Below are 14,482 nucleotides of genomic sequence, written 5' to 3' on the forward strand. Positions count from 1 at the left end.
TCACAGGGATGGAGAAGAAGAGGCAGTGGGGGGGGGTGGCCAAAGTGCTGGTGTGGGGACAGGGGTTTTGTTTTCTGGTGGGAAGCAGACCTTTTTGTTGTCATGGCTGGGAGAGACTCATGCAGGTGACACTGAAGACACAGATGAGGCCTCTGTTTTGGAGGCGCTGGAGAGTTCAGAGCTATCGTCCACCTTCTTCCCAAAAAGCTGTAAGATGCAGTTTCGAAACTGGCAGGACAGAAAGTGTTACTCAACAGAGCAGAAAGGACGAATGTACTCTGCTAAAGGTCATTCTTGGGGAATTCTGAGGAACGTATTCATTAATGACTTAATGAATGACTTAACCCCTTCTCTGCTACTATTCAGAATCCTATACGGAGAATAGAGGAAGCCTGAGGTTATTACTTGCACGTGGGGATAGTCTGTTCCTGACCATTCATCTAAGTAATCTAATTTAGAATCTGATGGTGACTATTGTGGGTCAAATTATGACACTGCCCCCCCCAACCAAAGCTATGTTTGAGTCCTAACCCCTAGAGCCTGTGAATGTGATCTTATTTGGAAATAGAGTCTTTGTGGATGTGATTAAGATGTACATTTCCATGAGGTCATGCTAGAATAGAGTGGGCCCCAATCCAGTGACTGGCATCATTATAAGAAGGGAATTTGGACACAGACTCAAAGAGAAGGTCACATGGAGGTGAAGGCAGATATCAGGGTGACTTGTCTACAAGCCAAAGAATACCAAGGATTACTGGCTACCACCAGAAGCCAGGAGAGAGGCAGGGAACAGATTCACCCTCAGAGCCCTCAGAAGAAACCAACATTGCCCACACCTTGATCTTGGACTTCTGGCCTCCAAAACTGGGTGAGAATAGATTTCTGTTGGTTTAAGCCCCCCAGTTTGTGGTACTTTGTTATGGTAGTCTCGGGAAACTTGTACAGTAACCAAAGATGATGCCAGCTAAGGGGCCCATGCATAAGGTGACCCATCCCCAGAATGTCTGGGAAGAGACTCAGAGGCATTTTAGTGAAAAAGAATGTGATCGTCATCTTGTTTCTATTCCACAAGGACTAGGTAGATAACAGTCTAGCCACTACCTCATGTCTTTAACCAAGAGAATCTTCCAGCACCAAGAGGGCTCCAGTCTTTGCTGCTTAGCCCTAAAGAGATCTAGAATGTATTCATTTCTCAAATTATGTCTCATATCATCACTGAGCTAACCACAATGTCTTAAGAATGCAGACCAGAGGCATCTCCTGTATATTCTTGACTACCTCCAGCTCCCTCCAACATCAAAACTCTCACAAATAAAACACATAATTATTGAAATCAATAACACAAGAAATGGGCCAAATAGCAGAATTGACTTAACTGAGGAATTCATTTGACATCTATCTACTGAGCACCCACTCTGCGCCAGACTGTGTCCCAGAGGGATCAGCAGTGGAGAAAAAGAGTAACATTCTCTGTCCTCATGGAGCTCCATTACAGAAAATTCTCTCAGAATGCAGCAGGAAGGGATGACAATGTGGAAAGGGTGAAAGCAAAGTTTGAAAGCCTGGAGGGGTCCAGAAGTACAGATGTCTTATCTAGGAGAAGGAGTTCTGGAAGGGGAGGATGGAAAGACTCAAGTAAACACAGTACAAGGCAAGATAGCTTAGGGTTCCATAAACAAGAACCAGATCTAACAAGAGACCCATGTGAAAGCCAGGAAATAGGAGCCAGGGATAGAACTACGCTCAAGGTATTGAGGTGCCAACAATGGAGTCCTGGGGAATCAACTGCAGTACTGGTCCTACTAAATACCTGAACATTATCCAAAGAGTGTGTGCTTAATGAACTCTACAGAGAGTCAGGGCGAGGCCAGAGGGAGTGAGCCATGGGGCAACTGTTAAATGGAGGAGCAGAGAAGAGCTAGTTGGAAGGAATGGGGACTGGGTCTGGTGCAATGCTAGGCCAATGCAAGGCCCCTGCGAAGGTGGTATTTCTGGCCCATGGACCTTTCTGGTCACCATTAATTCACACATCCACAGCTGTGCCTTAATGAAGTAGATTTGATGGATTCAAGGAAGAATAAGGCAAATTATGCTTGGAAGATGATGAACCTCAGTGGTCACCTGTAACCTTCCGAGAGGTCTAGGAGTCCTGGGCGATTTGCTGCTGAGGTTTGATATGCCAGCCCATGACGGCTACCATGTGGCAAGGCCTTGGGCAAGACCACAGCATGTTCCCCTGAACTAACCCATAAAGTCACAAAAGCCACATATCAGTGTAGCCAAGAAAGGCCTCTTAAAGGGTTTAAAGATGGATAGATGAAAATTAAGAGGAGAGTTGTGCCTATAAAAGCAAAATGGGCACAGGTAGGGTAAATGTAGACATGTTCAGGCATCCCCTGGGTGTTCGAGCTCCAGGGTAGCCCTGAGGCCAACAGAACGGAAGAGTAGCAACATACGGGATGCACTGTGGAGCTGCCCACCCTCAGGTCAAGGCTCTGAAAGGATCCAGAGGGAGGGCTCGCTGAGCTTTCATGTGCTGAGCCTTCCCTGGTCGTTGTCCTGGAGGTCATTAACAGGTTCCCCTGGACATGATTTCAGGTGGGAGCCATCACTGGGCTCTTCTGCAGTCTTTTTCTAGTTTGTCCTGCCAACGATGTGACTTACCTGCCGGTTCATAAAGACATAGATAATGGGGTTGTAGATAGTGGCACTTTTGGCAAAGTAGGCTGGCAGAGCGGCCACCAGAGGGTGGAAGGCGTAGCCAGGGTGGGCAGCGGCGAAGCATGCAAAGAAGGTGTAGGGGCCCCAGCAGACGCAGAACGCGAAGACCATGACTACCACCATGCGTGTCACCTCCTTCTCTGCCTTCTGGGTGGACTCAGATTCTTTCTGCTGCTTTGCCACCTGGGGGAGACAGAGATTCATGCCCGGGGACAGTGAGTGGGCGGGTCCCTCTGGGCTCTTTATCCCAGGGGACTCTGTTGCTATCGCTTGGGCAGTGAGTCAGGGAGAAGGCAAGAGACAGGTGGCCCGGCGATGGGGAGTCATGGCGAGAAGGAGATGGGCCCACCCGGGCCAGTCAGCGGCCAGCTCCCACCCACGTGAGTCGGCAGCCTGGCTTAGGCTGCACTGGGCTGGCCCTGAGGGAGCTTGTGTAGGTTTTGAGGTGGCCCACAGCTGGCCCTAGAGAAGACGGCCTTGAGCCAGGGCCTTCCAAGCTCTTGGCTTAGCTTGGCTAAGCCCCATATAAGGAGTTTGGGAAGGAGCTAAGGAGGCCATCCCTAGCACCACCTGGTCCCTTATCAGTGTGTCCCCTCCAGTGCTCAGGTCTGAGGGGCTGAGCAGGAGGAGACCCAGAGGCTGGCCACTGCTTGCTGTTAGCCCAGAGCTGACATGGCTCAAGCAATGGTTGGAAACCTGCGGGAGCCAGCTAGGTTGCTTCCGATCCTTGACCGCCAATGGGGTTGGGGGAGGAAGTGGGGCAGGGGGCACATCACAGGCTGCAGGCAGGGAGTTTGTGGCCTTCACTCTAGAAAGAGCTTATGAGCACTTGTTGATCTGATTGTGGTTACAGGCAGCTTCATATCAGAAAGGCACCACCCCAAAGGGCCTTCTACCAACTGTGCCAAGCAGGATCTCAACAGGAACAGATGGCGCATCCCGATCAAACTAATTGTAGGTGAGTTGGCTGACAAGGGGACAACTTATGTACGGTGTTCTTCCTCTTCTGCCTCACTCTGATTGCCTACATAGGGGGTAGGGGGTGGCTGCAGACAGGATCAACTTCCCAGTGAGGAGAGTGGAGAGCGGGTCTTGGGGACAGATGGCACATGCAAATCCACTCCTTGGCCTGCCCCAACAGCCCCGTGAAGGGGACAGGGTCACTCTGGTGGCAGTCTCTCAAAACCACCTTTTGATGCGCAGGTTTCACTTGCGGGTCTGGCTGTCTTTCCACCCAGGGGAGAACTGTCCTGGGTCAGGGAAGAAATGCAGCTCTGCTCCCTTATTGGGCCCCACATGAAGGGCGGGGGACAGTCCCTTCCCATCTTGTAGGGGCAAGGACAAGGGAGCCAGGGCTGTAGTGGCAGTTCCAAAGGAATTGCAGGACTCATGTGTGGTTTGAGGGCAGGAGAGAGGACTGGGTGATCCTTTGTGCCAGCCTCGACGTCCCTGGCCCTCATGATCCTGCCAGGCAAGGGTGAAGCCAGGAGGGTTTGGGGGCTTACTGCTCGGATGGCCAGCCACACTTGGAGGTAGCAGAGTATGATGACACCGAGTGGGATGATGCAGCACGTGGTCATGAGGACGATCATGTAAGACTGCACCCCAGGGTACGAGCTGCCACTGAACACGTCCGGGCCACACGATGTCTTCAGGCCATGGGGCCAGTACCTGCAGAGAAGGGCTGGCAGCCTGTCCTGATGTAGGCATGGCAACACAGGACCCCTCAGGCCAGGCACACCAATGACCTGGGCTGGAGGATTGTTGGGTTTTTTTTTTTTTTTTTAAACTCTATCCATTTATTTTAGAGAAGGGGGAGGGGCAGAGGGAAAGGGAGAGAGAGAATGCTCAAGCAGACTCCCCGCTGAGCACGAAGCTCAACATGGGGCTCCATCCCAGGACCCCGAGACCACGACCTGACCTGAAATCAAGAGTCGGCCACTCAATGGACTGAGCCACCCAGGCACCCCAGGATTGTTTGGTTTTTAAAATCACAATGAAATTCACATTACATGAATTAACCATTTTTGAAGTGAACAATTCAGTGGCATTTAGTACGTTCACAATGTTGTGCAACCACCTCTATCTACTTCCCCAATACCTTCATCGCCCCCAAAGGAAACCCTTGGGTAGAATTTTGGTAAACCTTTGTCCATTTTTAGGTCTCATAGCCCCTTCTTTTTTTTTATTGTGGTAAAATACACATAACACCTGAGCCCCCAAAGAAGCGGCCTGGCCAAGACACAAATGACCTATTATAGGCCCTGCTGTACATACAACCCAAGCAGCCTCTGAAAGGGAGGCCCCTCAGAATGTGCTAGAAAGAGGCCTGGGACAGAGTGGCTTAGAGGGCCCTGCTTTCACTTACAGCTATTCCCAAGGCTTGAGCTTGTCACCTTTCTCTGTGGGCTCCCACGAGCAGCTCACGCTTAGGGGAAACAGACCGTTCCAGAGGCTCAGAGACGACAGGGGCCCATTTCCATGTTGCAGCCAGGCAGATTTATACATTCGTAGACACTGCACCCTCAAAGGGGTCACAGGGAGAGTTGGGTCCATATTCACTTTACTCATGGGGTCACAGAGGCCCAGAAACAGGAAGCAATTTGCCCCAAGGTCACAAATGGAATCGGGAGTCTGACCCTCCCCACCAGCCTTCACCCTCTGCCCTAAATGACCTGCCTTCCTGCATGCTGGCATCCTTACCTGCTCCAGCCAAAGATGGGGGGGGCTGTCCACAGAGCAGACCAGACCCAGGAAAAGGCAATGCCCACGATGGCTAGTTTTGCATCAAATCTCACGTTGCCAAAAGGCTTGCAGACTACCATCCACCTCTCCCAGGAAATGATGGCCAGGGACCAGAGACCCGTGATCCCTGCAGGGGAGAGCAGGCAGATGAGGGCTTTGAGCCTCCAATGTCACTCCTTCCATCCAGACCAGCCGACAGTTTTCAAGATCAAGAGGTTCCTCCCCACCTACCTGAAACACCTAATTCTCCCCAAAAGTGTATTCAGGTCCAGGGGGCAGTGGGTCTCTTGGTCAATTCCTCGAACACCCTCTTTTCCCCATTCTTTCCTCTTGGGCCTGATTCCTAGCTCTCTTTCAGTTGGCCACCAGCCTTTCTTCGAATGCCGACACGCCTCCCAATGGCCATGCCCACACCCACATGACCACACTGAGGTGCTGTGGTCCCAGCCAAGGGCAAGGAAACAGGACCTGCGTCTTGTGACCTGTGCCCCCTTCTGCCAGTATGCACACTTGTTTAAGTTTCCAGATTTCCCACCACCGCCCACCATCTGGCAGGTGGAGACGATGTCTTCCTGTCCTGCTTACACACTGGAGGTCTGTGGGCAGAATTCAGGGCTCCATGAACTGGGGCAGGAAAAAGACAGCTTTGTTTCCAGTAACCTCTAATGGACACTGGGCATTTCCTTCCGTTATTAGCACGGTGGCATTAGCAGTGCCTGGGACTTGGTCACTTTCCAGAGGTGGCAGACATTTCCCAATATCACTGTATTCCTTACCATTTTGAAATTTCAGTGGCTGTCGGCCAGATCCAGTTATCTGATACTTTAATAAAGAACGGTATCATTAATACTTCCAAATAATACATTTACTAATAATTTTAACGAAGGACTATGCCACTAATTAATATTTAATACTTTGATTACTATATTTCAGTGTCATCTCTGTTGACTTGAAAACAGACCTCAAGCAGATGCAGAGGCGAGTGGGGAATCCTGACAGAACCAGAGACAGATTTGAGTGGACATGAAGGTACACAGAGCACTTGGACTTGGGGGATAGATTTTCTCTGCCCAACCTTCCCTGGTCACTCCTACTCTGTACCTTTGGGAGAGTGCTGGACCATCATCTGTAAAATGAGAGGCAGTTAGATACGGGGGGACAGTGTCCGCTCCTGTCCTGTGGGCTTCATGTTGGCACCTACCTCATAGGGTTATGAGAGAGGCCAATACGTTCATTTAAATCTTGCCCCCAAGTCCTGCCCCCATTTTACAGATGAGAAAATGGAGGAGTGGTGTGGTAAAGAAATTCAGTGTTATTCACAGCACTAGTAATTCAAATCTGGGGCCAGGGTCCCCCTTCCTTCACCAGGCCCTCACAGCACTAGTGTCTTTTTTTTTTCTCTTCCTAATGTCCACCTCCTCAGAATGTGGATTGGAGATTAGTTTAGGTAGCAATTAGACAAACCCAAGTTAGATGTGGGAACTAAGGGCCCAGGAATGGTGACCAGATCGTTCTGGGAAACTTTTCAAACGGAAGAGCAGCTGCGAGCCTCTGCGGGTGTGACAGCCGAGGGCCTAGAGACCCAGGCTGCGTGTGCGGAGCGCCATGGCCCTGGGCTCCTTGTCTTCTTGGACGGACACCAAGCTGCAACCCTCAGCCTGTCCTCCCCTTCCTTGTGGGCCCCAGAGAAAGGAACCTGGCCTCATGGCAACCCTCCCCCCTCACCTGGAGCCCCCTGTGTGACAGACCCAGCTCTTGCTCCAGCCTCCTCGCCACTCCTGCTCACTCAGCCTCACTCTGTCAAGCGCCAACCACACCCGGCTCTCCCTGACTGCCTCGCCCCAGCTCAAGATTCAGGTCCTCCATTGTCTCCTCCAGGTGCTCTGAGAGAACTGATGGTGCCATGTGGTCACCATTTGGGATAGGGACCCCTCTTGCCAGGGGACTTGGGACTACCTCCGGGCAGGGATCCTGTACTTCTGGTGCCCAGCACATGGGTTCTTCTCTGCCAGTGTTGGCCTGAATAGAGCCAAGGCCCACAGAGATATTAGTGATGGGCATGGGGAAAGGGATCTGGGATCTAGTTTCAATATCCCAAAAGCTCTCATGGGAAGTGCTTCTTTCCCTGGAGAAATCCAACACAGATGAGCTGAAGGGGCACACATCCCTGATTGGAATGGAAATTCTGTTTGGGGTGACCAGAGCCCTTCCCTCCCACATGGTTCTGGGATTACCTGGTACTATATCTGCCCTGTCTCAGGGCAGGCACTCAGTACACCTACTTGTTGGACTACAACCACTCCCCCACCCCATGATGACCCCAGCCTTGTTTCCCCTGCAGGTCTGTCTCCCTTCAAATGTGTACCGTGGGCACACCTGGGGGGTTGCTCTGTGAGTGTGTCCTTCACACCCAGCGGGCTGGGTCTTCCCCGAGCCTGGGCGCCGGGCTGGCTTACCACACAAGGAGACAGTGTAGCCCTCCACGACACACAGAGGGTGGCCCAGCACAAAGTAGCCGTGGATCTGGTTCACAATGCTGATGGTGCTGGCAATGATGGTCTCTGCCAGGTCAGCAACTGCCAAGTTCACCAGGATCCAGTTCAGGGGGTGACGCAACTTCTTGAACCTCATGGTGGCGGCCAGCACAAGCCCATTAGTGAAAACAGATGCAATGACCACAAAGATCATCCAGATGCTGGTGAGGTGGTACACCCATCTGGGAGCGATGTGGTAATTGGGACCTTCGAAGGGACCTAGGATCAGGAGGTACAGAGTGGGGGAGGAGCTGGGCATCAGTGTTACCCAACTGCACGGCTATGCCCAGCCCACCCCTCCCTGCCTTGTCAGAGCCTTCCGCCAATCGTCCTGCCCTCCTGCCCGCTACCTTTGCCTCTGCAGTCAGCCTTTTCCCTTTAGCTTTGCCTATCTGCAAACAACCTTCCTTCCATCCGTCCCTCAGGCCAGGGGCCATGGCCTGCTGGACACCTTGACCTTAACAAAGTAGAACTCCTCATCATCTATGCCAGGCATCACTCCCCCATCTGATTTGCCACCCCCAGTATGTGGGTCAGCCCTCTGGGGTGCCATTGGCAGGCTTCTGTTCCCTCTAACCCTGCACCCACTGTGCTGCTTCCCGTGAGGGCTCCATGTCTCTCTGTTGTTGGATCTTTGCTCACATTCTCCCCTGCACCTGGGTCCACTTCTCTTTTGTACCATAAAGCCCAGCTCGGATGCCCTTGTCCTCTGGAAGGCTTTCCAGATTCCTCAGCTGAGCGTCAACTCAGCCCCTCGGGACTACCATCTCCACGCAACTCTAAAGAGATGTTGGAGTCCTAACCCCCAGTACCTGTGAATGGAACCTTATCTGGAGACAGGGTCTGCCTAGAGGTAATCAAGTTATAATGAGGTCATTAGGGTGGGCCCTCATCCAATAGGACTGTGTCCCTATAAAAGGGGGTCATTTGGACACAGAGACAGGCACACAGGGAGAAGGCCATGTGAGGAGGAAGGCGGAGATCCGGGTGATGCTTCCACAAGCCAAGGAACACCACACATGGCCAGTCACCACCAGAAACTAGAAGAGAGACCTGGAGCAGATTGTCCCTCAGAGTCGCCAGGAGGAGCCAACCCTGCCCACACCTGGACCTTGGGCTTCTGTCCTGGTCTGTGATGGAAGGAATTTCTCCTGTTGTTTGAGCCACATGGTGTGTGGGGCTTTGTCACGGCAGCCCTAGGAAATGCACACAGAACGAAAAGGAGAGCTAATTCCTGTTTATTACAACACAGTAGCTCCGCATGTCTCTGTCTTGGAAGGACCTTTTTCACCACCATCATCTTTGGCAGAATACTTGAAGGGGTTGTAAGCCATGTAACAAAGCTGTACAGCACCTAGGAAAGCATCCACGCAGAGTCCCCAGATTTACCAGGGCACTTCGGTTGTGTGTTTCAAAACCCCAACTCAAACTAGTTTTAGAGAAGTAGGGCTTTCTTGGGTCCCCTGGCTAGAAGGGATGGGGTAGATCTTGCCCCCCCAGCACAACTGGCCCCCACAGCACCCACGATGTTCCAGTACTCTGTGCACGAGCCTCATTTGCCCCTTTCACAGGGAGCTCCTGGAAACCCATCCACGATATCTGCAACCATGCTAGGCACGGGCTCCCTGGGACCAGACCTCTGAGTACTGAAGGCCTGCATGGTACTGGTTTCTATGCAGAAGGAAGCAGAGGGAAACAATGGAGCTGCTGATAGACTGGAGAACAGAGACTCCCCGCCCCCAAATTGCCAACAGATCTTCCCCGGAAACTACAGCGCATTAGTTTGAGAACAGCGGCTGGAACTGGGAGGTGTTTGGAACACTCCGGCTTTGGGATAATTTCAAAATGAGGCAGCCAGAGCATCCTTCCCAGACAGCTCATGGAGTCCAGATTGGGCAGGGCAGGGACAAGAGGGACAGGGCAGTGCATGGTGGGGGAGGGGAGAGGAGTGTTCTGAAGGCGGGAGGTCACAGAGGAGGGTCCTCTAGCAGTGCAAGCAGAGCAGATGTCTCGGCCTGCCCCTCCCTCCTGAAATCTCCAGGACAAATTTCGTACAGAAATGCGTATCACAGTTTACTCCCAGGCGAAGGTGTTCTAAAGAATATTCGGCGGGGAGGGAATTGGGTGTGGGGGCAGGCAAGGAAACAAGATTTCCTTGAATATACCTTGTTCTCTAGATTTTAATTTGGAATCTTGTAAATATTTTATTATATAATTTAAAATCAACGTTAAATTTTAAAAAGCAATCCCGGAAAATCAAAAATAAGACAAACGAAACTAAATGCATATCCACTCAGAGGCATAATCACATAGAGAGGGACTGTTCTAAGGGACTTGAAAAGACACTAGCTTGACTACTCGGGCCTAAGGCTAAAAAGACCTGTCCAACTGTTAAGTTTTGGGTAATCATGTTGTTGATGGTAGTGTTGGTGTCCTTATTCTGAGACCATTGTGAGTGTGTTTGAGATCAAGCAAATGAGTAATTAAATGATATTCTAATTCTTCTACCCAAAGCCCTTGAGAACAGGATTCCTAGTGGGAGAAAAGGAGACACAGAGGTCAAACCCAATTGGCTCCACTGGGAAACCAAGTCATTACTTTGGAATGGGAGCAATAAAAGGAAAGACGAGGCATTTCTCCTGCCTTTCCCATACACACTGTGCCCCTGGGGAACCCAAAAGTAGATGAGGCCATGTTTCTCTCTATCAAAGTACTCTAGCTAATAGATGAAGATGGGGTATGGAAGCCAGAATGTCACCATTTTGCGATCCCCAGTGGTTTAATGGGTCCGGGCATCGAGCTTCAGCAGCTGCCAACACCCCAGAAAAAGGGACACCCTCTTAATGGAGAGGTCTTGCCAAACACCCAGCAGATCCAACTGACCTCTAAGCAGATCTTCAGATCAACTACCAATTTACACAAACATAATGACAAACGAGGTGGGAGGGGCGTGGGAAGCTACACATGGGAAACCATCAGCAAAGTCTGAAGTGGATGAGTCCAGGGACAAACGACTCATTTTCTTCAACAAACAAATTACAAGGAGATAGAGGGGGAACCTCTAAATTCAAAGAGGATGAAAAGAGAACGAACAGTCTGAACCTGTGGACCTTATTGGAGCCCTGATTCAAGCAAAGGGAAAAAAATGTATGACCTTTTTTTCAATTCTGACTAGGAGATCTGATGATATCAAGGCAATGTTACCTTATGGGTGTGGCAATGGCACTATGGTTATGTTTTTAAAGAGTCCCTTCCCCTTTGAGGTGCATCCTGAAGATTTACAGAGGCAATGATGTGATGCCTTAGATCTGCTTCCAGAAATCAGGAGGGGTGCGTGGAGGCAGTTATAGATGAAATAAGTGACGGATACCCAGAGGCTCGTTACATGCTTCCCTCCACTTCGGTAGATACTTGAATTTTTGAAAAAAAAGAAAAAAAAAAGTACAAAAAGGAATCTCAGGCATCCATGAAGTCCTATGGCCCTCCAGGGAGAGCACTGTTGCATCTCCATCGAGGACAGTCTGGGACACGGACAGTCAGGTCAGAGCAAACTTCAGGGTTCTTAATTAGTTTGGCCTGGGAACCCTGGCCATCAAGGAGCTGGTATGGCTTCTGGAAACCAGGGCACGTGAGACATTCTTGAAGGAACAGATGGGCTTTGGTTTGGAGGAGGGACTGGGGAAGGGGGGCCAGGGGCTGGGGGTCACCAGTGTCCTCAGCTCTTCGCAGGGCTTGCATGCAAAGCTTTTGGACTGCCCCCCCCCCCCAGGGCATAACTCAGGCCGCCTCAGCAGAGGAAAAACTGCCCTGGGAGCCAAGCGAGCCTCCTCCCCAAGAATGCACAGCCAAAGGCTGCTGGCCCCAGCTGCACAGTTGGACAAGATGACCACTACCGTCTCTTCCGACCCTAAAGTTGAAGAAGTCACTCACCCTCCTCCGGGCCAGCTGCCCAGCCTCCCGCTCCTGCCGTTTGCCTCCTTTTGGCTTCAGGAGATGCAAAAATGAGTCAGACCCGGCTTCTTCCCCGGGAAGCTCAGGGCAGTGCAGCCAGGTAGATACACCAGAACTGAATGTAATGAGTGCTCACTAGCAGCCTGGGGCCACAAGGAAATAGTTAATGAACGTCCCTGGGACAGGGATTCTCAAAAGGTCTGGGAAGCCTATGTGGTTTGAAAATGCATGTTCCATATTATGGTGTCCTTTTATATTCAGAAAGCCCCCCCCCCATTTCATGTCGTCATAAAGACTAAGGGAGAAGACCATCGGCTGACCACGATGTGCAGAAGAGAAGTCTCCCGAGTGGGCTGGGTGGCCAGCGGGCCCCTACCCCCGTGTGGCCACTCAGGCCTGGTGTCCCTGGAGGGCGGCTCCAGCCAGTGTGACCCAGCCTTCACAGTGCCTGCTCGCTCACCTCTGGTGGCATTGCTGTTGGTGTAGGTGAAGATGCTCGCCTGGGTGCTGTCCTCATAGCCGGGCTGTGGCTGCCCGTCCGCAAGACTTTGGGGGCCCCACCGCTGGGTCATGGCTCCAGAAAGCCCTGTCCCCAATGCCTGCCAGCCCTGGGGCTGCCTGGGGGTCGTGGCGCTTTATACCAGCCTGAGGGATCAGCCCAGGCTTCCTCACCTTAAAAGCCCCCGAACCCTTCCCCACCTGATCTCTTAATTGGGCCCGGGACTTAGACCTCCTCCTCCCCCACCCCTTGCCTCCTAGCTCCTAAGATGAGCCTGTGAGGGCGGCTCAGAAGGATTTTCTGGGAGCCCAACTCGGAGCCCCCAGCTTGCCAAGGTGGGCCCTCCCCCATGTTGACATGCGCTTTCCTCCCTACTGTCCTGACCTCGCTCTTAGGTCAGCTGGACCCAAGGGTCAAGATTTCCAGATTGGGGTGTGGGTTAGGGAAGCAGCCCAAAGCCCAAATCTGCCTTTCCCGCCCAGTTCTCCCGAAAGCCCTGGGAGGCGGGCGGGGAGGCCAGGAGGCTTTGCAGGGCTGAGGCCTGGAAGTGGAGCCTCCCCACGGGTAGATCCAAATGGATGCAAGTTGTACTGGTGGGGGTCCTCCCCACAGAAGGGAAAGACAGGCGTGGGGCGGGGCAGGGCGGGGGGAGACTCCACTGCGCATCTCGCTTTCCGCTCCCGGCTCCCCCTTGCTCCCCATGAGCTACAGCTCCTACGGTCACCAGGGTGCTCATCCGGGCCCTCCCAGCAGCCTTCCCGCAGCTCCTGAAGGTGCCCACAGGCACTCACATTCCACCTGCTCAAGTCTCCGTCCCCTGAGTTCATGACCTTTCCTTGGACTGTTCCTGACTACACCTCCTTCAAAAGCAAACCTGTCAACAGAGTGTTCCAGACGGGCTGCCTCCTCTGTCCCTCTTTGCCCACGGCAGTCTGGCTGCAGGCCCCATGCTTGGCAGCGCTCTGATTACGTGCTGATTGCCTAATTCTGCAGCCCCTGTCCCCGTCTACAGGGGAGCACATCCTCTCTCGTGGTTCCTGCCAGCTCCTCTCTACACAGTCCTGAAATTCAGCTGCCTTCGACACCTCCTTTGGGTTGGCCTGAGGCTCGGTAAAGCCAAGACATGGGCACGTGACGTCACCTTCCCACTCTCAGTGCCATGACTCTGCAGGCTAAGACTCCCGGTGATACGGCTGCTGCTGCGGGTGGAGGGAAATCCTAGGCTGCCATGCTGGGGGCTGGGGCTCCATGGAGCCCCAGTGTGGCCGCCCATGCTGAGAATGGCTCCTAGCACGGGTCAGTACCTGCCGGGGGCCAGGTGCCAGGCCAGGGGCTCCGTGTGGAATCGAAGGAAGGAGTCCCGATCACAGTCTTGCCAGGGCCCACTGGCGGCCAGGAAAGCTGGGCTCATTGCCCAGGGGTACCCGGGAAGCTGAGTTTTGCCTAACTGCAAGAGAGTGTTCCCCCAGTACTTACACTCAGGAGAATTGAAGACACATGTCCCCAGCTTGCACTCAGAGCAGCACTATTCACAGGAGGTCAAAATGTAAAAACAGTCAAAGAGTGAATCGACGGGTGAATGAATAAACACAACGTGGCCTATCCATGCACTTGAATGCTATTAAGCCAAAATAAGGAATGAAGTTCTGACCGCCGCTACATGAGCAAGCCTGCAGAATATGATGCTGAGTGAGAGAGGCCAGACGCAGAAGCCCACATACCGAATGATTCCATTGATAGGAAATGTCCAGAAGAGGCAAGTCCACAGAGACAGAAAACAGATGAATGGTTGCTGGGGGTGGGGGTGGGCAATGGGGAGTGACTGCTCATGGGAACAGGGGTTCTTGTGGGGGGTCTGGCAATTCCTCATATGGCCCAGCAGCCCCACTTCTGGGTACCTACCCAAAGGAATGGAAAGCAGGGGCTCCTAGCATGAACACAGCAGGTTCAAGGGGCCCCGTGAGGCACGGGCCTCACAAAGTAGCTTGATGTAACAAGGTTGTTGTGACTTCCCAGTTTATACCTTTTCCTC

At 52.4% G+C, this 14,482-nt stretch overlaps 1 protein-coding gene across 1 annotated transcript; it reads right to left on the reverse strand.

Annotated features, from left to right (window-relative positions):
- Positions 1-21: 21 nt before the first annotated feature.
- On the reverse strand, positions 22-12,523 carry LOC110574282 (long-wave-sensitive opsin 1). The gene is made up of 6 exons (XM_021682937.1): positions 12,412-12,523; positions 7,923-8,219; positions 5,425-5,593; positions 4,227-4,392; positions 2,665-2,904; positions 22-228 (listed from the first exon to the last, which is right to left on the reverse strand). Exons 1-6 carry the CDS (start codon positions 12,521-12,523, stop codon positions 118-120), a joined length of 1,095 nt encoding a protein of 364 aa, XP_021538612.1. The 3' UTR covers positions 22-117.
- Between the last annotated feature and the right edge of the window lie 1,959 nt (positions 12,524-14,482).

The sequence above is a fragment of the Neomonachus schauinslandi genome, chromosome X (assembly GCF_002201575.2).
Source record: "Neomonachus schauinslandi chromosome X, ASM220157v2, whole genome shotgun sequence".
Taxonomy (NCBI): Eukaryota; Metazoa; Chordata; class Mammalia; order Carnivora; family Phocidae; genus Neomonachus; species Neomonachus schauinslandi.